Source organism: Lissotriton helveticus, chromosome 7 (assembly GCF_964261635.1).
Source record: "Lissotriton helveticus chromosome 7, aLisHel1.1, whole genome shotgun sequence".
NCBI classification, from domain to species: Eukaryota; Metazoa; Chordata; class Amphibia; order Caudata; family Salamandridae; genus Lissotriton; species Lissotriton helveticus.
The window spans coordinates 814510920-814535227 of NC_136068.1; the positions used below are offsets into that span (position 1 = coordinate 814510920).

Below are 24308 nucleotides of genomic sequence, written 5' to 3' on the forward strand. Positions count from 1 at the left end.
TCCTCCCCATTCGAAGGGGACGTAGGCCATTTGACATAGACTTTCTGAGTTGTCGGCCGACCGGACAGGGCAAAGAATGTTCGGCAAGATCTGGTCCGGGGCCACCAGATGACAGCGGACCGCGGTCACACTGGCCCCGGTGTCGCGGAGGGCTTCAGCCCGGCGGCCATTAATGTTGACCCACTGGCTGTACTTCTGCGTGTTGGCGGGAAGGGGGGCCCGAGGGATCAGGTCCCGTTCCCCTAGGCAAACCAGGGACATGGCGGCCGGTTCCCACTCAGGTTGGTCGGTTTCGTACTCTTCTTGGTCTTCTGGGGTTTGCTCTTCCCCCAGGGCTGCAGCAGCGACCTGGCGGGGTATAGTGTTCGGGTTCTTTGGGCAGTTGGGATCATTGGCATAGTGGCCGGGTCGCTGGCATCGGTGGCAAGTAATGTTGGCTCGGAAGCCTGGTCGCATCGGGGGGTTTCCCCTGCCGGCCGGGGGCGGGGGGTTGCTTGCGGGAGTCACCGGGCCGGTGTCCCTACCCCGACCCCGGCCTCCTCCTCCACGGGGGCGATGGGGCCCTTGGGCAGTTCTGTTCGGTTCGCTGGGTCCGTTTCGGCCAACTCGGGTGCTTTCCCATCGGTCAGCTTCGGCGGCGAGTTGCCGAGGTTCCGTTAGTTTACTGTCCAGGAGGTGCTGCCTGAGTTCGATGAAGCAGTTGTTAGAAAGGTGCTCCCACACAATAAGGTCAAAGAGCTGCTCGTAGGTGGTCACGTTGCTGCCCTTGATCCACCCCTCGAAGGCCCGGCTAAAGAAGTTCACGTACTCCACCCAAGTTGTACCCGGGATCCGTTTGCAGTCGCGGAACCGCTGGCGGTACATCTCGGGTGTGAGTCTGTATCGAGTGAGGAGGGCGGCTTTCATGTGGTCGTAGGATGTCATCAGATGGTCCGGGAGTTGCAGCAGGGCGTCTCGCCCTTCGTTGACGAACCTCCCCCATAACCCGGCTCCCCAGTCGCTCCGGGGAATCCGGTGGGAGGTCATGGCTACCTCGTACGCTTTGAACCATTGCTGGATATCATCGTTCTTGTAGTACTCTCTGAGGACATCTTTGGGTATGTGGACCTTGGGGTCTGTAGGGGCAGGAGTGTTCGTGCGCTCGGGGACCCCGAGCTCCTTGTTCTGCTTCCGAATCTCTAGTTCTTTGAGGTTGCGCTCATGTTCGTAGGCTAGCTTCTTCTCTTCTAGCTCTCTCTGCCTTTGTTTCTCTTCTCGCTCCTCTCGGAGCCATAAGTGTTCCAACGTTATTTTTTGTTCCGCCAATTTGAGCTCTCCATCTAAGCGAAGTCGTGCCAGTTCTAATTCATGGAGCCTGCTTTTTTCCCGTTCCCGGACCTCTTCTGGGGAGAGACCCGATCTTCTTTCTTCCGTCGGCGTGGGGCTTGTTTCGGGTGTCTCGTGGCTTCGTGTTTGGGGTACGGTCGTACCCGTCTCCGCCCAAGATTCCAGGGCTCGTTTGAAGTCCTCTTTCGTGCTCAGTCCTGTGGTTGAAATACCTAATTCTATGCAAAATTGTTTCAGTTCTCTGTGGTTGTATTCTTTTAGCTTTTCCATCTGGAATTTTTCCGTTGTTCCGCTCTCTTTGGTTGTCATGGTGGTTGTGTGTCGTGGGGCGAGTGACTCTCTGTACGATTATGCGTAGGTTCGGATCGCGCCGCTGGCCACCAATGTTAGGTCGGCCGAATACTGGGGGAGAGGCCTCCGATGAGGGCCGTCTCTGGCGATCGTACAGACAAGTCACTTCCCTCCCCACAGATAGACACCACACAAGGATGAGATCAACACTCTTTATATAGGGTTCTTGCGGCAAGGTTATCAGCGGTACAGGAGATTCAGGACTCGAGGGTCCTCTCAATTCTAGTCTCTGTAGGGAAAAGGGGGTAGCGGGACAGTCTTGGTACCGGATCGGTACAGGGGGTGGCAGGAGGGAAGCTCACAATCCTCGAGCTTAGGAGTCTGCAAGGTCGGGCCGCGGCAGCGCCAGCCGGCTAGGAGGAAGGTCCACAACGAAGGGGCCGCGGCAGTGCCAGCAGGCCGAGGCGATGGTTCACGTTGCAGAGGGCCGCGGCAGTGCCAGCAGGCCAAGATGATGGTTCACGTTGCAGAGGGCCGCGGCAGCGCCAGCAGGCCAAGATGTTGGTTTCACGAGGCGGAGGGCCGCGGCAGCGCCAGCAGGCCAAGATGATGGTTTCACGAGGCAGAGGGCCGCGGCAGCGCCAGCAGGCCAAGATGATGGTTTCACGAGGCAAAGGGCCGCGGCAGCGCCAGCAGGCCAAGACGAAGGGTTCACAGGGCAGGGCTGCGGCAGCACCAGCAGTCCGTCAAGGATGAGTTCTTCTCGGTGTCTCTCGACTCCAGGATACCACTCCTTCCTGGTCTGGGGCTGCCCCAGTTATAGGTCTGGTCCCCTTTGATGTCCGGACCCTCGGGGGTCGGGAGGTCCGGAATGAGGGAGTCCCGACACCCAGCAGGGGGGTGGAGCCAGCCCCCAGGGAGGCCGGGGGTGATCGACACCTGGCGGAGGAGAGCCGTTGACGCCTCCTTCTTTCATTGACCTGCCAAGTGGTCTCTTTACCTCCTGTGTGGAGGTTGGTGCCTCGATGTCGGGGCCTGGCCAGGCCCAGGGTTGGGGTCGAGTCGAGGCCACGTGGCCTCGTGCTGTAGTGTCCAAAGATGGCTGCCGGTCCGGGGCCATGGTGCTGACGGGGACCAGGGCCAGCCGGTACGGGAGGGTTCAGGAGCTGGAGTCCCGTTGTGGACGGGTTGGGGGTTACCTCGGGGGGTTGCCGGGGTGGCTCTTGCTGGGGTTCCAGGGAGAGCCGGGGTCCGGGCCCTGTTGTGCGGAGGGGGGACGGCCCGGCTACGAGGCCTGTCCAACAAGGTGTACCTGTCGAAACTCTCAGTACTCACCAAATATCTCCGGTTATGTCCTTTGGCTTCCAGCTAGGTTAATGCATTTATTCTAGTCTTTCTAGATACATTCTCAAGCCTTTCCACATTTCCCCTGCAGCACAGTGCACTGCTGCAAATGTGTCTATTTCTTTTTACTTTCCTGTAAAGTGATATCTCTTCTCGAGTATTCCTGGGGCACTTCCAATCACTACATTTGATACATGCCCTCCAAATCCCTGCCCTGACCCTTTCTAAGTGGGTCTTACTCAGCTAATCTTTGGTTCATCCCTATGGAGTTCCTCAGGTAGAAGCATGCAGGCTCGCTCTCTGTTAGGGTGGTGAGAATCTCCAAATGTTATGTCATAGTCTAGATTTCTCAGACATAATTAATGTGTCCATTTTTCTACAGCAGGAGTACATTTTCTTCCCAGCTAGTAACCACATCTATGTGTAGTCATTCCTTTGGTTTTAAGTTTTCCAATCATACCAGGAATTCCAAGATATCCACAAATAAAACTTTAGGGTGATGTGTGTCTCCAATGGTCATTGAGCTACTCCTCATGCTCTAACCTCTGCGCGCACACACACACACCCACACCCCTCTTCCTCATTACACTTGCTTCTGGCCTACTGCACAGCACTAACATTTTTAGTTGTGGATCTCCTCCTTATGGAGACAATCTCAGTGTCTGAAAAAAGATGCAGTACTGACTGAACCAAATGGCATTCAGCAGCAACAAAACATTTCCTCAGGTGTTACGAATATAGGTAAAAACTTAAGACCCATCTTCTCGCATTACTTGATGATATGAGTTAATTAAGTCAACTTTGAAAAATACTGACGCCCAAAAATAAACCATTTTGTGTAGGTTTAGCAACGGATTACTGTCCCCCCCACATTAGGGCTGCGTACATCAATAGAAAGTTACAGGTCTGCTGAACCCTTAATCAACATAACAACAGGAGAGAACCAACGTGATATTTCGAGCCACGCAATTATGTTTTTCTCACATTACACTTTCAACATCTCCTTGAGTTTACCTCTATAAGAGCGGCACATTCCTAACAAAGTTTTGTATACGGCGCACTGAGATGACTGCAACTCAATCAGAGTGTAAACAAATAGTATACTCCTGTGCACTATTCATCCGGTACCTGCCGTTGTTCAGTACCACTGTCCAGAAGTTTACAGAGATGATAACTAATTCAGAGGTGCACAGTAAGAAAATGCGTAGTCTAAATAAGCATTCAGTGTATATAATAAAAACAATATGTTTACTCTTTCTCTTCTTAAATACGAATTATAACAACATCCAGCCATCGTGTTTCGTTCCAATTACATTTAAAACTTCATCAGGGCTTAATATTGTAGAGCACTAATATGTGTGTTTATGGACTTGACAAATGTATAAGGTTCCATCCAAGTCATACGATTCTATAATGAGCTGGTATGATTAAGATCATCATCTTACAGAATTTTAGGATCAGAATATGTGATATAGTTTTCCAGTGGGTACATTGATAAGGATCCGCACTGCCATGTAGTATCACACTTTTTTGAGAACTACCCACAAGTGGGCAAGTTTCCCATGCCCTGTGCAGAGAAGCTGTTACCTGTCCTAAGCAGATAAAAACACTGGGGCTAGCAGGCCCAGCTTGATTCACAACACCTGGTACCCTCACAAGGTCTTGTAACATTTGCTTAAGAAGGTCCCATGCCCTCACCCTAGCCACTGACTCTCACACAATGATGGCTACAAAAGTGTCCCTGTATTTAGGGCCTTGTTCACTTACTCACCCATGGCTGCCGTAGTCTTGTAGCCCATGATCCGATTCATGCGCTCCTCGGAGTTTAGCAGCAGCTTCCGTCGGCGTACCTCAGCTCTTTTCTGGGAGGCAGACATGGTGCTCGCAGGAACAGGAGAGCAGGAAGCCTCGCTGTTGGCAATGCTGGGCGTGCTGCTCGAGGCTGCTGATGCTGCCGCAGGAGCGCTGGCCTCTGAAACATCCGGACAGCCCTGGGAGTCCATGGTCACAGGGGAGATGACAGACACAGTGTGTTCGGCTTTGCGCCCCTCTCAGTCAGCACCTGCACTGTCTGCGCAGCGTGGGAGTGCACAATGCACAGCTGCAACTGGAGCAATAGAAAGGAGACACACCATCCGTGTGCTACTGGCCTTTACTGATGGGTAAGCCTTCTTGGAACGGAGATTTGAAGTTTTCTTTGGAAAATGTACTCCTCAAACTAGAAATACAGAAAACGTTCTGAAAACAAAAGAACCGGATTAAGTTCACATACTTAAATTACAAAGAGTAGTATTAACAAGTAAATACAGTATTTTAAAACCTGTTCAATAAAGGGTACTAAAACTGCACTAGAAATATAAATGTTGACTACATTAATATCAGCACAAACTGTTCTCCTACTTTTACGTTAAAGTCACAGTGCCATGAGAAAACGCAACATAATTCCATGAAGGCCATTATATTTCCTAGCTCTGAGGGCATGGTCCGGATGAACGCATCCACATGGTCCGTTTATACAATTCCCTTAAGGTAGTTGTCATATAGGACGTAGTCATTTTAAACACTAGACCTCACACTGTTGTATAGAGGGTTGTCATGTTGAAGGTTTAAGTATTACAACTACCCTCACATAAGTGTTGAAGTTAAGTGAGAAGTGTACATGGTAAACCTTACCTCCATTGGACAGGCTTATCTGAAGGCTGGTATAAGCACTGCATGGCCTGTTGTATATTATTCAAGACACAGGTAAGCATATAAAATGTAGTGGTCTTATTATAATGCCGATTTAAATGCAGCAAAATATGTGTTTCACCTAAAAGACCCATTGCCTGCTAGTGACTTGTGCAGACATTTCTTACAGATCATGTTTTTTATTTAGCAATTTCTGAGCACTGTGTTAAAAAGCAGGTTCTTTCTTGAGAATGATGACACAGGAAATGTATCTTCTTTAAGTAGGATTTATTCTTGAAGTCAAGTAGGTAAAACAGCTCATCCACCCAACTGACAGCAGGCTCGTCATACAATACAAAGGAATCTAATCCAGAGCCAGAGTCTAACCATTCTAATCTAGAACTACAACTATGTCACTAGAAGAACTTCTGTACATGAAATAAATAAATATGAAGGAGCATTACAACATATCTCCTTTCTTTATGCAAACAAAAAAAAACAAATGTAAGTAATATAATCATGTAAATAGGAAGGACTAAGAGTATTTCTACAAGATCTACGTACAGAAGGAATAGTCTTGTCAGTAACAACCCTTGAGTTGGTGTTTAACATTTTCTTTCACACAGAAACTCGATTCAAATTCCATATTCTGTGATCAGATGTTTTTACAGCGTTATCAAACACCTTAATAACTTCAATGGGTTTAGAACATTTAGAACCAGAGACACAGAAACCTGGTTTCTTTATCCTTACAAAGTCACCAACAACAACATTCGTCATTTTTACTGCATGTCTCAAATCATAATATTCTTTGCTCTTTAGACATTTTTGATCTTCCTTGTCTTGTCATGAAGAGGAGTCTAACACCTCACCTTTTAGAGAAAGAAATTTATTAACCTAAGGTGGTTCAAGAAAGGTGTCAGGTTGTCTTCCTCGAAATAACAGAAAAGGAGATTTACCAGTGACAGAATGAGGAGCGAAACGATATACACACACTCTTTTTGAAACTTCATCTCTCCAGTTGAGACCACTTTGTTTGGCTAACGATATTGTCTCTTTCAAAACCCTGTTAAATCTCTCCACAGTAACGTTTGATTCAGGGTGATATAACACACATTTTTTATGAGTAATACCACAATTACCAAGAAAACTCTCCATCTCACTAGAGACAAATTGAACACCATTGTCAGTGAGCAACATTTCAGGAATCCCTTCCCTTGGAATGAGTAATTTCGGAAATTCAATTACAGTACTAGTGTTTATGTTCTTAGTAAACCAGATTTCAGGCCACCTAGAATAGGGATCCATAGCTACAATGATAAAGGTATCAGAACCTTCACCATGTATGGTTCCCAGAATATCAAGTGCAATGTCTTTCCATGGACCACTAGGGCGAGATCTCTTTTTCATGGGCTGAGTTCTAATTTTTAAATTCTTCTCACTTAAAGAGCATTGAACACATTCTCTAACAAGACGTTCAATCTGTAAATCTAATCCTGGCCACCAATAACTTGAACGCACTCTTTCCTTTGTCTTCGAGATACCTTGATGTGCCTCATGGGCTAAGTTCAGTAACTCATTCCTCAAAGACAAAGGTGGAACCAATCAAAAGTAAACCATCACAACAAGAAAGTTGATCCCTGACACTCCAAAATTCATTTACAGCTGAATCACACTGATCTTTGTTGTTCCAACCATCATGAATAAGTTTGAAAATGTCTTGAATGACTTTATCCTCCTTGCATGCGTCTAACCATTTGTCATGTGAAATCACTTTATAATCAATTTCACAAACAAAATCCTGTGGATCAAGAAAGTTTGAGTCAGAACAATCCTCAGAATCAGCGACAGGGACTAACCTTGATAGAGTGTCTGCCACAAAATTATCAGAACCAGGAACATATTTTATCATAAAGTTGTAACTTGTAATCCAACAATCCATTTTGAGATTCTTGGAGAAATCGCATCCATACCTTTGTTATTTAGTACCTCACACAAAGGTTTGTGATCCGTCCTAACCACAAATGAGGTGCCCCATAGAAATGTCTTCCGTTTTTTTTATGGCCCAATAAACCGCAAGAGCTTCCCTTTCAATGACCGAGTATCTAGACTCAGCACCTTTTAGACTTCTTGAGATAAACATAATAGTGTTTTCTGGAGAAATCCCTCCTTGGTATAAAACAGCACCAAAACCCTTCAGGCTGGCATCAGTAGAAATAATAGATTTTTTTAGGGTCAAAATCTCTAAGATTAGGTGTACTTTTTAACTTACTTTTAATTTCAATAAATTCTTTCTCACACAAATCATTCCATAAAAATGTAGCCTTTCTTTAATAAGCCCCTCATATTAAAGGTTGCCTCTGCAAAATGTTTTATAAATTTATTATAATATTCGGCCATCCCTAAAAATCGCATGAGCTTTTCTCTAGAGATGGGTGTAGTCAAGTTAGCAATGGTGTTGACTAAATCAGCCTTTGGAACCACCCCTTCAGCAATAATGGTGTGCCCCAGGTAATCAATCTTGTTAAGACCAAATTTACACTTTTCTCGCTTGATGGTGAGATTGTGAGTGGCAAGTCTGTCCAGCACTTTACGAACCCTCTTCGTATGTTCTGATTCATCACACCGATACACTAAGATATCATCCTGGTAAACAGAGACTCCTGATATATTGACTAGTACCTTTTCCATAACCCGTTGAAACACGGACGCCGCAGAGATCAAACCAAACGGAAGCCTGACAAATCTAAAGGTACCAAATGGGGTTACGAAAGCAGTCAAATCTTTAGATAACTCATCAAGTAAAATCTGATGGTATGCGGACTTTAAATCAATAGTGGTAAAAAATCTCGCACCACGCACCATGCTTAGAATTTCTGAAATGTTAGGAACGGGATATTTGTCCACTAGTGCGCATTTATTTAGTTGTCTAAGGTCCACACACAATCTCAGGGAGCCATCAGTCTTCCTGGCAGCCACCACCGGAGCCAACCATGATGTTCCTTCAACCTCCTCGATGATTCCTTGAGAATTGAGCTTTTCTAGCTCCTTCAGCATTTCATCCCTGACAGTAAAGGGAACTTCACGTACTTTACTGGACACAGGCCCGGATCCTGGATGTAATTTTATCTTGTGAGAATAACCTTTAAGATATCCTAATCTTTCCTCAAAAACATTAGGATATTCTTCCATTAAATGAGTTTGTAAAGACGAATCATTCAGTGAAATAGTGGATTGTTTCACAGGTTTAAGAATTTCTTTTACAATAATAGGAGGATTGCTATTTGGATCAAGCATGACCCCAAGATCCTTTTGGTGCCACCAACTAATTATACTATCCCCTTTTTTGGAGACAAACTTTGCCAGATGTAAAACGATTTTCATATTCAAATAAACCTACAAAATATCCACTCAATTCTATGGGGTCTCCCCCATAAGCAGTAGGTCGAATATCTGGTTTCAATAAATTAACCTTGGATTTCAAATTTTCACAGAAAAACTTATTGGAAATAATGGTGTTCTTTGCACCAGAGTCAAAGAGAACTTTAGTTTTATGACTTTCCACCATTATGAAGTCTAAAGGTCCATCACCACCAACTTGAACAACAATTTGTCCACACTCAAAATCATGTTGTACATCGTCATCATCATGAGAGACCTCACTAACACTTTTTTTTAGCATTTTTGATTCTACAAGCACTCACCATATGCCCCTTTTTCTTACAGTATGTGCACGTGATATTTAAAGCTGGACAAGTTTTGTCATTAGCCCAATGCCCAGGACTGTTACACCTAAAGCATCTATTTTCTTTCTCAAACTCAGCATTTGTCTTATTAAACATTTTCTTTTTCTTTTTAGGTCTCGGACTAGAGACGCGCTGAAAGCGCGTTCTCGGCAGAGAACTATTGCAATCGTTTCAGTCTCCAAAGCCGACAAAAGGAGACAAGAGATGGGCACGCGCCCAGCATTCTCAATGGGAGAGGTGCGACAAGAGCTGGCCACGCGCGGATTCGGTCGCGCTCACGGCGCCAGCGTCCCCGCGCGTGCCGATCACTGCTCTCTCTTCCTGGCCGGCATCGAGAAGTTTCACGCAGTGAGGGCACTGAGAGGTAGGTGCTTTTTCAGAATGTTATGTCCTCTAATTGCATGGACTTGCGGGATTGTTTGCAGTGTAAAGTACCGGAATGGCGGGAGCAAAGAATGATGCCAGATGTGCTTTGAAGAATTCTGCGAATGTACACAGAATATTCAGTACAGTCTGCTCTCTGAGCGTGCACGTTACTGATCGCCTATTCTTTATTGGACACCAGGGTGCACCATGTGGTTTTTTAAATTCAACCCACCAAGATAAACGTGTCTATTCTCTTCTAGAAAAGAGTGTTAACCATGACCAGTGTAAAATTAGTCGGTAGCCTTGCCTGCTTTCAGAGTAGTGAGTAGTGAGTAGTGAGTGGTGAGTAGTGAATGGTGAGTGCAGAGTGGTGAGTGCAGAGTGGTGAGTGCAGAGTGGCGAGTGCAGAGTGGCGAGTGCAGAGTGGCGAGTGCAGAGTGGCGAGTGCAGAGTGGCGAGTGCAGAGTGGCGAGTGCAGAGTGGCGAGTGCAGAGTGGCGAGTGCAGAGTGGTGAGTGCAGAGTAGTGAGTGCAGAGTAGTGAGTGCAGAGTAGTGAGTGCAGAGTAGTGAGTGCAGAGTAGTGAGTGCAGAGTAGTGAGTAGTGAGTGCAGAGTAGTGAGTAGTGAGTGCAGAGTAGTGAGTGCAGAGTAGTGAGTAGTGAGTGCAGAGTAGTGAGTAGTGAGTGCAGAGTAGTGAGTGCAGAGTAGTGAGTAGTGAGTGCAGAGTAGTGAGTGCAGAGTAGTGAGTAGTGAGTGCAGAGTAGTGAGTGCAGAGTAGTGAGTGCAGAGTAGTGAGTAGTGAGTGCAGAGTAGTGAGTGCAGAGTAGTGAGTAGTGAGTGCAGAGTAGTGAGTGCAGAGTAGTGAGTAGTGAGTACAGAGTAGTGAGTAGTGAGTGCAGAGTAGTGAGTAGTGAGTGCAGAGTAGTGAGTGCAGAGTAGTGAGTGCAGAGTAGTGAGTGCAGAGTAGTGAGTAGTGAGTGGAGAGTAGTGAGTAGTGAGTGGAGAGTAGTGAGTAGTGAGTGGAGAGTAGTGAGTAGTGAGTGCAGAGTAGTGAGTAGTGAGTGCAGAGTAGTGAGTAGAGAGTGCAGAGTAGTGAGTAGAGAGTGCAGAGTAGTGAGTGCAGAGTAGTGAGTAGTGAGTGCAGAGTAGTCTGTAGTGAGTGCAGAGCAGTGAGTGCATAGTAGTGAGTAGTGAGTGCAGAGTAGTGAGTAGAGAGTGCAGAGTAGTGAGTGCAGAGTAGTGAGTGCAGAGTAGTGAGTAGTGAGTGCAGAGTAGTGAGTGCAGAGTTGTGAGTAGTGAGTGCAGAGTTGTGAGTAGTGAGTGCAGAGTAGTGAGTAGTGAGTGCAGAGTGGTGAGTGCAGAGTGGTGAGTGCAGAGTAGTGAGTGCAGAGTAGTGAGTGCAGAGTAGTGAGTGCAGAGTAGTGAGTGCAGAGTAGTGAGTGCAGAGTAGTGAGTGCAGAGTAGTGAGTGCAGAGTAGTGAGTGCAGAGTGAGTGCAGAGTAGTGAGTGCAGAGTGAGTGCAGAGTAGTGAGTGCAGAGTAGTGAGTGCAGAGTAGTGAGTGCAGAGTAGTGAGTGCAGAGTAGTGAGTGCAGAGTAGTGAGTGCAGAGTAGTAAGTGCAGAGTAGTGAGTGCAGAGTATTGAGTAGTGAGTGCAGAGTATTGAGTAGTGAGTGCAGAGTATTGAGTAGTGAGTGCAGAGTAGTGAGTGCAGAGTAGTGAGTAGTGAGTGCAGAGTAGTGAGTAGTGAGTGCAGAGTAGTGAGTAGTGAGTGCAGAGTAGTGAGTAGTGAGTGCAGAGTAGTGAGTGCAGAGTAGTGAGTGCAGAGTAGTGAGTAGTGAGTGCAGAGTAGTGAGTAGGGAGTGCAGAGTAGTGAGTAGTGAGTGCAGAGTAGTGAGTGCAGAGTAGTGAGTAGTGAGTGCAGAGTAGTGAGTGCAGAGTAGTGAGTGCAGAGTAGTGAGTGCAGATTAGTGAGTGCAGAGTAGTGAGTGCAGAGTATTGAGTAGTGAGTGCAGAGTAGTGAGTAGTGAGTGCAGAGTAGTGAGTGCAGAGTAGTGAGTGCAGAGTAGTGAGTGCAGAGTAGTGAGTGCAGAGTAGTGAGTAGTGAGTGCAGAGTAGTGAGTGCAGAGTAGTGAGTAGTGAGTGCAGAGTAGTGAGTGCAGAGTAGTGAGTGCAGAGTAGTGAGTGCAGAGTAGTGAGTGCAGAGTAGTGAGTGCAGAGTAGTGAGTGCAGAGTAGTGAGTAGTGAGTGCAGAGTAGTGAGTAGTGAGTGCAGAGTAGTGAGTGCAGAGTAGTGAGTAGTGAGTGCAGAGTAGTGAGTGCAGAGTAGTGAGTAGTGAGTGCAGAGTAGTGAGTAGTGAGTGCAGAGTAGTGAGTGCAGAGTAGTGAGTAGTGAGTGCAGAGTAGAGAGTGCAGAGTAGTGAGTAGTGAGTGCAGAGTAGTGAGTAGTGAGTGCAGAGTAGTGAGTAGTGAGTGCAGAGTAGTGAGTGCGTGCAGAGTAGTGAGTAGTGAGTGCGTGCAGAGTAGTGAGTAGTGAGTGCAGAGTAGTGAGTGCAGAGTAGTGAGTGCAGAGTAGTGAGTAGTGAGTGCAGAGTAGTGAGTGCAGAGTAGTGAGTAGTGAGTGCAGAGTAGTGAGTAGTGAGTGCAGAGTAGTGAGTGCAGAGTAGTGAGTAGTGAGTGCAGAGTAGTGAGTGCAGAGTAGTGAGTAGTGAGTGCAGAGTAGTGAGTGCAGAGTAGTGAGTGCAGAGTAGGGAGTAGTGAGTGCAGCGTAGTGAGTAGTGAGTGCAGAGTAGTGAGTAGTGAGTGCAGAGTAGTGAGTGCAGAGTAGTGAGTACAGAGTAGTGAGTAGTGAGTGCAGAGTAGTGAGTAGTGAGTGCAGAGTAGTGAGTGCAGAGTAGTGAGTAGTGAGTGCAGAGTAGTGAGTAGTGAGTGCAGAGTAGTGAGTGCAGAGTAGTGAGTAGTGAGTGCAGAGTAGTGAGTAGTGAGTACAGAGTAGTGAGTAGTGAGTGCAGAGTAGTGAGTAGTGAGTGCAGAGTAGTGAGTGCAGAGTAGTGAGTGCAGAGTAGTGAGTAGTGAGTGGAGAGTAGTGAGTAGTGAGTGCAGAGTAGTGAGTAGTGAGTGCAGAGTAGTGAGTAGTGAGTGCAGAGTAGTGAGTAGTGAGTGCAGAGTAGTGAGTGCAGAGTAGTGAGTAGAGAGTGCAGAGTAGTGAGTAGAGAGTGCAGAGTAGTCTGTAGTGAGTGCAGAGTAGTGAGTGCAGAGTAGTGAGTAGTGAGTGCAGAGTAGTGAGTAGAGAGTGCAGAGTAGTGAGTGCAGAGTAGTGAGTAGAGAGTGCAGAGTAGTGAGTGCAGAGTAGTGAGTAGAGAGTGCAGAGTAGTGAGTAGTGAGTGCGTGCAGAGTAGTGAGTAGTGAGTGCGTGCAGAGTAGTGAGTAGTGAGTGCAGAGTAGTGAGTAGTGAGTGCAGAGTAGTGAGTGCAGAGTGAGTGCAGAGTAGTGAGTGCAGAGTGAGTGCAGAGTAGTGAGTGCAGAGTGAGTGCAGAGTAGTGAGTGCAGAGTGAGTGCAGAGTAGTGAGTGCAGAGTAGTGAGTGCAGAGTAGTGAGTGCAGAGTAGTGAGTGCAGAGTAGTGAGTGCAGAGTAGTGAGTGCAGATTAGTGAGTGCAGAGTAGTGAGTGCAGAGTATTGAGTAGTGAGTGCAGAGTAGTGAGTGCAGAGTAGTGAGTAGTGAGTGCAGAGTAGTGAGTGCAGAGTAGTGAGTGCAGAGTAGTGAGTGCAGAGTAGTGAGTGCAGAGTAGTGAGTGCAGAGTAGTGAGTGCAGAGTGAGTGCAGAGTGAGTGCAGAGTGAGTGCAGAGTAGTGAGTGCAGAGTGAGTGCAGAGTAGTGAGTGCAGAGTAGTGAGTGCAGAGCAGTGAGTGCAGAGCAGTGAGTGCAGAGCAGTGAGTGCAGAGCAGTGAGTGCAGAGCAGTGAGTGCAGAGCAGTGAGTGCAGAGTAGTGGGTGCAGAGTAGTGAGTGCAGAGTATTGAGTAGTGAGTGCAGAGTAGTGAGTGCAGAGTAGTGAGTGCAGAGTAGTGAGTAGTGAGTGCAGAGTAGTGAGTAGTGAGTGCAGAGTAGTGAGTAGTGAGTGCAGAGTAGTGAGTGCAGAGTAGTGAGTGCAGAGTAGTGAGTGCAGAGTAGTGAGTAGTGAGTGCAGAGTAGTGAGCAGTGAGTGCAGAGTAGTGAGTAGTGAGTGCAGAGTAGTGAGTAGTGAGTGCAGAGTAGTGAGTGCAGAGTAGTGAGTGCAGAGTAGTGAGTAGTGAGTGCAGAGTAGTGAGTAGTGAGTGCAGAGTAGTGAGTAGTGAGTGCAGAGTAGTGAGTAGTGAGTGCAGAGTAGTGAGTGCGTGCAGAGTAGTGAGTAGTGAGTGCGTGCAGAGTAGTGAGTAGTGAGTGCGTGCAGAGTAGTGAGTAGTGAGTGCAGAGTAGTGAGTAGTGAGTGCAGAGTAGTGAGTGCAGAGTAGTGAGTGCAGAGTGAGTGCAGAGTAGTGAGTGCAGAGTGAGTGTAGAGTAGTGAGTGCAGAGTAGTGAGTGCAGAGTAGTGAGTGCAGAGTAGTGAGTGCAGAGTAGTGAGTGCAGATTAGTGAGTGCAGATTAGTGAGTGCAGAGTAGTGAGTAGTGAGTGCAGAGTAGTGAGTAGTGAGTGCAGAGTAGTGAGTAGTGAGTGCAGAGTAGTGAGTAGTGAGTGCAGAGTAGTGAGTGCGTGCAGAGTAGTGAGTAGTGAGTGCGTGCAGAGTAGTGAGTAGTGAGTGCAGAGTAGTGAGTGCAGAGTAGTGAGTAGTGAGTGCAGAGTAGTGAGTAGTGAGTGCAGAGTAGTGAGTAGTGAGTGCAGAGTAGTGAGTAGTGAGTGCAGAGTAGTGAGTAGTGAGTGCAGAGTAGTGAGTGCAGAGTAGTGAGTAGTGAGTGCAGAGTAGTGAGTGCAGAGTAGTGAGTAGTGAGTGCAGAGTAGTGAGTGCAGAGTAGTGAGTGCAGAGTAGTGAGTAGTGAGTGCAGAGTAGTGAGTAGTGAGTGCAGAGTAGTGAGTGCAGAGTAGTGAGTGCAGAGTAGTGAGTAGTGAGTACAGAGTAGTGAGTAGTGAGTGCAGAGTAGTGAGTGCAGAGTAGTGAGTGCAGAGTAGTGAGTGCAGAGTAGTGAGTAGTGAGTGGAGAGTAGTGAGTGGAGAGTAGTGAGTAGTGAGTAGTGAGTGCAGAGTAGTGAGTAGTGAGTGCAGAGTAGTGAGTGCAGAGTAGTGAGTAGAGAGTGCAGAGTAGTGAGTAGAGAGTGCAGAGTAGTGAGTGCAGAGTAGTGAGTAGTGAGTGCAGAGTAGTCTGTAGTGAGTGCAGAGTAGTGAGTGCAGAGTAGTGAGTAGTGAGTGCAGAGTAGTGAGTAGAGAGTGCAGAGTAGTGAGTGCAGAGTAGTGAGTAGTGAGTGCAGAGTAGTGAGTGCAGAGTAGTGAGTGCAGAGTTGTGAGTAGTGAGTGCAGAGTAGTGAGTAGTGAGTGCAGAGTGGTGAGTGCAGAGTAGTGAGTGCAGAGTAGTGAGTGCAGAGTAGTGAGTGCAGAGTAGTGAGTGCAGAGTAGTGAGTGCAGAGTAGTGAGTGCAGAGTAGTGAGTGCAGAGTGAGTGCAGAGTAGTGAGTGCAGAGTGAGTGCAGAGTAGTGAGTGCAGAGTAGTGAGTGCAGAGTAGTGAGTGCAGAGTAGTGAGTGCAGAGTAGTGAGTGCAGAGTAGTGAGTGCAGAGTAGTGAGTGCAGAGTAGTGAGTGCAGAGTAGTGAGTGCAGAGTAGTGAGTGCAGAGTATTGAGTAGTGAACGCAGAGTAGTGAGTGCAGAGTAGTGAGTGCAGAGTAGTGAGTAGTGAGTGCAGAGTAGTGAGTAGTGAGTGCAGAGTAGTGAGTAGTGAGTGCAGAGTAGTGAGTGCAGAGTAGTGAGTGCAGAGTAGTGAGTGCAGAGTAGTGAGTAGTGAGTGCAGAGTAGTGAGTAGTGAGTGCAGAGTAGTGAGTAGTGAGTGCAGAGTAGTGAGTAGTGAGTGCAGAGTAGTGAGTGCAGAGTAGTGAGTGCAGAGTAGTGAGTGCAGAGTAGTGAGTGCAGATTAGTGAGTGCAGAGTAGTGAGTGCAGAGTATTGAGTAGTGAGTGCAGAGTAGTGAGTGCAGAGTAGTGAGTAGTGAGTGCAGAGTAGTGAGTAGTGAGTGCAGAGTAGTGAGTAGTGAGTGCAGAGTAGTGAGTGCAGAGTAGTGAGTGCAGAGTAGTGAGTGCAGAGTAGTGAGTAGTGAGTGCAGAGTAGTGAGTAGTGAGTGCAGAGTAGTGAGTGCAGAGTAGTGAGTGCAGAGTAGTGAGTGCAGAGTAGTGAGTAGTGAGTGCAGAGTAGTGAGTAGTGAGTGCAGAGTAGTGAGTAGTGAGTGCAGAGTAGTGAGTAGTGAGTGCAGAGTAGTGAGTGCAGAGTAGTGAGTAGTGAGTGCAGAGTAGTGAGTGCAGAGTAGTGAGTAGTGAGTGCAGAGTAGTGAGTAGTGAGTGCAGAGTAGTGAGTGCAGAGTAGTGAGTGCAGATTAGTGAGTGCAGAGTAGTGAGTGCAGAGTATTGAGTAGTGAGTGCAGAGTAGTGAGTGCAGAGTAGTGAGTAGTGAGTGCAGAGTAGTGAGTAGTGAGTGCAGAGTAGTGAGTAGTGAGTGCAGAGTAGTGAGTAGTGAGTGCAGAGTAGTGAGTGCAGAGTAGTGAGTGCAGAGTAGTGAGTGCAGAGTAGTGAGTGCAGAGTAGTGAGTGCAGAGTAGTGAGTGCAGAGTAGTGAGTAGTGAGTGCAGAGTAGTGAGTAGTGAGTGCAGAGTAGTGAGTAGTGAGTGCAGAGTAGTGAGTAGTGAGTGCAGAGTAGTGAGTAGTGAGTGCAGAGTAGTGAGTGCAGAGTAGTGAGTGCAGAGTAGTGAGTGCAGAGTAGTGAGTAGTGAGTGCAGAGTAGTGAGTAGTGAGTGCAGAGTAGTGAGTAGTGAGTGCAGAGTAGTGAGTGCAGAGTAGTGAGTAGTGAGTGCAGAGTAGAGAGTGCAGAGTAGTGAGTAGTGAGTGCAGAGTAGTGAGTAGTGAGTGCAGAGTAGTGAGTAGTGAGTGCAGAGTAGTGAGTGCGTGCAGAGTAGTGAGTAGTGAGTGCGTGCAGAGTAGTGAGTAGTGAGTGCAGAGTAGTGAGTGCAGAGTAGTGAGTGCAGAGTAGTGAGTAGTGAGTGCAGAGTAGTGAGTGCAGAGTAGTGAGTAGTGAGTGCAGAGTAGTGAGTAGTGAGTGCAGAGTAGTGAGTGCAGAGTAGTGAGTGCAGAGTAGTGAGTGCAGAGTAGTGAGTGCAGAGTAGTGAGTAGTGAGTGCAGCGTAGTGAGTAGTGAGTGCAGAGTAGTGAGTAGTGAGTGCAGAGTAGTGAGTGCAGAGTAGTGAGTAGTGAGTACAGAGTAGTGAGTAGTGAGTGCAGAGTAGTGAGTGCGTGCAAAGCAGTGAGTAGTGAGTGTGTGCAGAGTAGTGAGTAGTGAGTGCGTGCAGAGTAGTGAGTAGTGAGTGCAGAGTAGTGAGTAGTGAGTGCAGAGTAGTGAGTAGTGAGTGCAGAGTAGTGAGTGCAGAGTAGTGAGTGCAGAGTAGTGAGTGCAGAGTAGTGAGTAGTGAGTGGAGAGTAGTGAGTAGTGAGTGCAGAGTAGTGAGTAGTGAGTGCAGAGTAGTGAGTAGTGAGTGCAGAGTAGTGAGTGCAGAGTAGTGAGTAGAGAGTGCAGAGTAGTGAGTAGAGAGTGCAGAGTAGTGAGTGCAGAGTAGTGAGTAGTGAGTGCAGAGTAGTCTGTAGTGAGTGCAGAGTAGTGAGTGCAGAGTAGTGAGTAGTGAGTGCAGAGTAGTGAGTAGAGAGTGCAGAGTATTGAGTGCAGAGTAGTGAGTAGAAAGTGCAGAGTAGTGAGTAGTGAGTGCAGAGTAGTGAGTGCAGAGTAGTGAGTGCAGAGTAGTGAGTGCAGAGTAGTGAGTGCAGAGTAGTGAGTAGTGAGTGGAGAGTAGTGAGTAGTGAGTGCAGAGTAGTGAGTAGTGAGTGCAGAGTAGTGAGTAGTGAGTGCAGAGTAGTGAGTGCAGAGTAGTGAGTAGAGAGTGCAGAGTAGTGAGTAGAGAGTGCAGAGTAGTGAGTGCAGAGTAGTGAGTAGTGAGTGCAGAGTAGTCTGTAGTGAGTGCAGAGTAGTGAGTGCAGAGTAGTGAGTAGTGAGTGCAGAGTAGTGAGTAGAGAGTGCAGAGTATTGAGTGCAGAGTAGTGAGTAGAAAGTGCAGAGTAGTGAGTAGTGAGTGCAGAGTAGTGAGTGCAGAGTAGTGAGCGCAGAGTAGTGAGTGCAGAGTAGTGAGTAGTGAGTGCAGAGTAGTGAGTAGTGAGTGCAGAGTAGTGAGTAGTGAGTGCAGAGTGGTGAGTGCAGAGTGGTGAGTGCAGAGTAGTGAGTGCAGAGTAGTGAGTGCAGAGTAGTGAGTGCAGAGTAGTGAGTGCAGAGTAGTGAGTGCAGAGTAGTGAGTGCAGAGTAGTGAGTGCAGAGTAGTGAGTGCAGAGTAGTGAGTGCAGAGTGAGTGCAGAGTAGTGAGTGCAGAGTGAGTGCAGAGTGAGTGCAGAGTGAGTGCAGAGTGAGTGCAGAGTAGTGAGTGCAGAGTGAGTGCAGAGTAGTGAGTGCAGAGTAGTGAGTGCAGAGCAGTGAGTGCAGAGCAGTGAGTGCAGAGCAGTGAGTGCAGAGCAGTGAGTGCAGAGCAGTGAGTGCAGAGCAGTGAGTGCAGAGTAGTGAGTGCAGAGTATTGAGTAGTGAGTGCAGAGTAGTGAGTGCAGAGTAGTGAGTAGTGAGTGCAGAGTAGTGAGTAGTGAGTGCAGAGTAGTGAGTAGTGAGTGCAGAGTAGTGAGTAGTGAGTGCAGAGTAGTGAGTAGTGAGTGCAGAGTAGTGAGTGCAGAGTAGTGAGTGCAGAGTAGTGAGTGCAGAGTAGTGAGTGCAGAGTAGTGAGTAGTGAGTGCAGAGTAGTGAGTAGTGAGTGCAGAGTAGTGAGTAGTGAGTGCAGAGTAGTGAGTGCAGAGTAGTGAGTGCAGAGTAGTGAGTAGTGAGTGCAGAGTAGTGAGTAGTGAGTGCAGAGTAGTGAGTAGTGAGTGCAGAGTAGTGAGTGCGTGCAAAGTAGTGAGTAGTGAGTGTGTGCAGAGTAGTGAGTAGTGAGTGCGTGCAGAGTAGTGAGTAGTGAGTGCAGAGTAGTGAGTAGTGAGTGCAGAGTAGTGAGTAGTGAGTGCAGAGTAGTGAGTGCAGAGTAGTGAGTAGTGAGTGCAGAGTAGTGAGTAGTGAGTGCAGAGTAGTGAGTGCAGAGTAGTGAGTAGTGAGTGCAGAGTAGTGAGTGCAGAGTAGTGAGTGCAGAGTAGTGAGTGCAGAGTAGTGAGTGCAGAGTAGTGAGTAGTGAGTGCAGAGTAGTGAGTGCAGAGTAGTGAGTAGTGAGTACAGAGTAGTGAGTAGTGAGTGCAGAGTAGTGAGTAGTGAGTGCAGAGTAGTGAGTGCAGAGTAGTGAGTAGTGAGTGCAGAGTAGTGAGTAGTGAGTGCAGAGTAGTGAGTGCAGAGTAGTGAGTAGTGAGTGCAGAGTAGTGAGTGCAGAGTAGTGAGTAGAGAGTGCAGAATAGTGAGTAGAGAGTGCAGAGTAGTGAGTGCAGAGTAGTGAGTAGTGAGTGCAGAGTAGTCTGTAGTGAGTGCAGAGTAGTGAGTGCAGAGTAGTGAGTAGTGAGTGCAGAGTAGTGAGTAGAGAGTGCAGAGTAGTGAGTGCAGAGTAGTGAGTAGTGAGTGCAGAGTAGTGAGTGCAGAGTAGTGAGTGCAGAGTAGTGAGTGCAGAGTAGTGAGTAGTGAGTGCAGAGTAGTGAGTAGAGACTGCAGAGTAGTGAGTGCAGAGTAGTGAGTAGTGAGTGCAGAGTAGTGAGTAGTGAGTGCAGAGTAGTGAGTAGTGAGTGCAGAGTAGTGAGTAGTGAGTGCAGAGTAGTGAGTAGTGAATGCAGAGTAGTGAGTAGTGAGTGCAGAGTAGTGAGTGCAGAGTAGTGAGTAGTGAGTGCAGAGTAGTGAGTAGTGAGTGCAGAGTAGTGAGTAGTGAGTGCAGAGTAGTGAGTGCAGAGTAGTGAGTGCAGAGTAGTGAGTGCAGAGTAGTGAGTGCAGAGTAGTGAGTGCAGAGTAGTGAGTGCAGAGTGGTGAGTGCAGAGTGGTGAGTGCAGAGTGGTGAGTGCAGAGTGGTGAGTGCAGAGTGGTGAGTGCAGAGTGGTGAGTGCAGAGTGGTGAGTGCAGAGTGGTGAGTGCAGAGTGGTGAGTGCAGAGTGGTGAGTGCAGAGTGGTGAGTGTGTGAGCGTGCAGGGTGAACAGTGTGTGAGCGTGCAGGGTGAACAGTGTGTGAGCGTGCAGGGTGAACAGTGTGTGAGTGTGCAGGGTTAACAGTGTGTGAGCGTGCAGGGTGAACAATTCCAATCCAAACCACATAATTCCATTACACACCACATGCATACACTCCATAACACATGGCTAAAAGACATTGCCATTTACAATGCCATTAGCTCTAACTCAAATAAATCCGAGACCTATTGCATTTCCAATGCTTGTTAACTTGAGGTTCTTTAGATTTACAGGAGGAATTCGCTTCAATTACAGACACATCTTTACCAAGATCTTTATTTCGATCTTTTTTTATTTCTTTTACACATTCTAAGGAGTGTTCTATTCTTTTAGCTATGACTAAAACTTCATGGGGGCGTGGCTTAGGAGCCGATGGGGCAGGCAGCGTGAGCTCGGAGCTCCGCGCCCAATCCCCCGTAGTTATCCTGTAGTAGACGCCTCCCGATCCCACGAAACTGACGTGCTGCAGCGGGAGGCGACCTGGAGCAGAAGGGGTGCCGTGGCCTGATTGCGGAGTAGCGGGAACAGGTCGGAATGACCGCGGAAAGGAGCGGAGGCGCTGATCGCCGGCGCCTCAAAATGGCGCCGACCCCGAGATTCATCATGGCCGGGCTTTGCTGATGGAGGCTGCGGTCGACGGCGGAGCGCTGGGCCCTCGGCGACCGAGTTGGTGACTGTAGCTGGGCTGTTGTGGAGCGCGGTGCCCTGGCCGGAAGAACGGGAGCGCCCTGACTCGAGGGATGCGGGCTGCCATTCAGCCTGAAATCGGAGGCGGGCCCTGAGGTGGGCCGTAGATCGGCGGCCGGGCCATCGGCTGCGCTGGAAGCGCCAGTAGAGCGCGATTTTGACGGGGAGAGCGCCGGGAGCGGACGGGAGCACTGTCCGAGGCCCTCCTGCTTTGGCCGCACTCGGAGCCCCGACACCTGGGAAGACGCCGCGGGGGCCTGCTGGAGCTGCGCTGGGGCCCGCGAACTGAAGGTGAGCCGGGGAGCAGTGGGCTTGTGGGACGCCCCATTGGTTGGAGCCCCCCCCTGTCGCGCCCTTCATACTCGGGGGTGTGCCCCGTGATTGCCCTGCTGAAACCTTAGTGGACCCGGTGAAGCGAGCCTGGGCGATCTGCCAGCGGCCCCTGCCCTGCCACACAAGAATTGAGCAGGGTAGCTGGGCTGGTTGGACTGTGGACCTTGCTGGGCGGGGCGAGCTGTGTACCGGGGGAGCACACTAGCGGAGAGCCCCCCAGGCCCCAACGGGCAGGGTGGCTAGTGGCGGGCATTGGAGGTGCTACTGTCCCGTTCCCACCCCATATGATATTGGCGCTGAGTGGCTACTCCGAAGGTGTGGTGAAGAGAGGGCTGGAAGCGCCCCTTGGCTGGCCTTTGACGCGGCGAGCGAGCTGAGCGGCTGATGCGTCGGGGCATAAGGACGGAAGAGGCCGTGATGACCCCAAGGAGAGGTGTGGGGCTCCCTCCAGGAAGCGGAGTACCCTGGTGGTAGCGGGCTGACATAATCCGCACTTTGGAGAGGCTGAGTGCACACCCGGACTGGCCACTGTGCACGAGGCCTGTGAAAGGGGAGCAGCGGAGTGGGCGCCACTGAAGTGGGCACGAGTGGATGGACCTTAGAGGAGAGGCCCTGTAGTCCTAGGGCCGGGTCACCTGAGTACGACGCACGAGGGCTGAATAGAGGGTGCGAGAGTGTGGTGGTGCCGGCCTGAAGTGCATCGTTGGCTGTGGCCATGGGCAAGCCTCGAGGTAGGCGGGAGGGAGATCCGGCTGCGTCGGATGCTGAGTCCCCGCCCCAGGAGAACAAGATGGAGCAGGAGCTACCACTGAATTTGGGACTTCAGTTATAGTTGGATAAAATACTGGCGGCCATCACGGACACTCGCGCTGCCCTTCAGCAGGACATTGCGCAGGTTACAATAGGGTTATTGCGAGCAGACCATTGGAAACTTGTGGACCGCATGAAGCAGACTGAAACCACGATTCAGGAGGTCGGTCCTGCACAGACTGCGCTGACCGCCTCCCTGGCGGGGGTCTTGGATCGTATCACGGTGCTGGAGCGGTGAGCGGAGGATGCAGAAGGCAGGAATAGACGCAATAACATCCGCGTGGTGGGGCTGCCGGAGAAAATTGAGGGATCGGACATGGTGGCGTATTTGGAGGATTGGCTCCGAACAGTCGTGGCCCCTGAGGGTCTTTCGAATTTCTACACCCTGGAGCGGGCACACCGGGTTCCGGCTAGGCCGCCGCCGCAGGGTCGCCCTCCACGTCCGGTGGTGGCACGGTTGCTACACTTTCGGGATTGAGACTTACTTTTACGAAAGGCCCGCAGCGATGGCCTCTTCCAGGTGGACAACTGCAATGTCACTTTGTTTCCGGACTACTCGTTTGATACACAGCGGCGCCGCATGTCCTTCCAGGCTATGAAGAGGGAACTGCGCGCGGAAGGGATCCAGTATTCCCTATTCTTCCCAGCTAAACTACGTATAGTACTGGATGGCAAGTCCCACTTTCATGATACGCCGGAGGAGGCCTGGGAATGGCTGGAGTCCTATAGAGCGGGGAAGGATGGACAGAAGGCGGAGGCGTGAGAACTGTCCGGGGACTCTCAACCTCGCAGATCGCAATGTCTGCGACGCCGCAAGCACAACTTGCGGAAACCATTGACATCGCAGACGGCCATGGAACGCAGGGGTGCCCTGGACGCAGTGGTGGCGATTTCTGGTGAACTACTGCAGGCCACGTCAGAAGCGTCTGAGCAGGGCAGTGGAAAGGGCCGATCGGAGGGGGAATCCTCGATATCAGACGATCAGAGACTGCCACCGGCCACCCCTGGGACAGCTGATGGACTGCTGGATGAGTAGCTGCGGGATTGCTTATGGGGATGGGATTTTGGCTCTGGATTGTGGTGTTAAGACTGTCTTGCTTGGTTGAGGGTTGTAGCGAGGATGCGTAATGGGGGTGTTGAGTGCCTGGTTTGTGAGTGCCTGGGGTTGCAGTGGAAACGGGATTTGCACGGGGATCCGGGGGGTCCTGGGAGGTGGGATGAATCGGGGGGCGGGCATGGATAGTGTATTTGGATTTGTTGCAGGTCGTGCCCTCGGCCCTATCCAACCCCCACCGGATGGTATTGTTTAGTTTGCCTTGACTTTGCATGGGGCGTGCAGTTGGGGTGGTTTGGATGGGTTTCACTATGTTAGTGCCTGTTCTTGGGGGGATGGGCAGCGCAGTGGGTGGAGGGGGACGGTTTGGGGTTGGGGGTTGTTTGCTTTGGGGAAGTTGTCTGCTGATGCGCCTAATTGTTATAATGGTACTACCAAATGTTGCTATTTTGAATGTGGCTGACCCTGCTTGGCGGCTGGGGGAGGTGGGCTGCTTTGAGCGGGATTTTGCAATGTTACTATGGGTCCGGCTCCTGACCTGAAATATATGACCTGGAATGTTCGGGGATTGCACTCTATGCAGCGTAGGTATAAGATCCACTCCTATTTGGTTCGTAGGGGAATACAGATCGCCTTCCTACAGGAGACGCACCTCACCAAATCCGCGGGGCAGGCGCTACAGCGTAGGTGGCGTGGGCAGCTTTATTATACCACTTACTCGGCCTTTGCGCGGGGGGGGCGTTGATTTGGGTTAGGTCCGGAGTTCCATTCCAAATGATAGACCTCTTGGTAGACCCTGGAGGCCGTTATGTTGCGGTACGTGGCCGTTTGTATGGCCGCGAGGTGACCCTCTACAGCATTTATGCTCCTAACATGGAGCAGGCGTCCTACTTGGAGACTTTGTCCTCCGCCCTCGCCGGTTATCTCACGGTGCTGGTCTTGATGGGGGGAGACTTTAACTCTGTTGCTGATGTGACCATTGATAGATCTCATCCTCCGCTGCCCTCGGCCCCGATTAATAAACTGTCCGAGGTTCGCGCCCATTAGCAAGACAATTGGGGACTTATCGACGTTTGGCAGGCGCAAAACCCGACAGATAGGGATTACTCCTATTATTCGTCCCTGCACGACCTCCATGTTCGGTTGGACGTTGTCTTTTGTAGTGCTGGCCTGGCTTCTCTAGCGCTTAGCAGTGAGTACTTGACACGCACCATATCGGACCATAATCCCCTTTTGGTGAATTTCTGCTGGATGGTGGAATGCCCCAGAATCCCTCACTGGAGGCTGCGCCCCGAGATGTTGGAGGACCCGGTA

General features: G+C 49.4%; 1 protein-coding gene across 1 annotated transcript in view; it reads right to left on the bottom strand.

Moving 5' to 3' along the window:
* The window catches only part of CAMLG (calcium modulating ligand), a 165935-nt gene that overhangs the window by 95590 nt on the left and 46037 nt on the right, over positions 1 to 24308 (bottom strand). Inside the window, exon 2 of the mRNA XM_078653272.1 lies at positions 4733 to 5199. Coding sequence (XP_078509398.1) covers positions 4733 to 4964 — 232 coding nt within the window. The 5' untranslated portion in view covers positions 4965 to 5199. The remainder of the gene's footprint in view (positions 1 to 4732; positions 5200 to 24308) is intronic.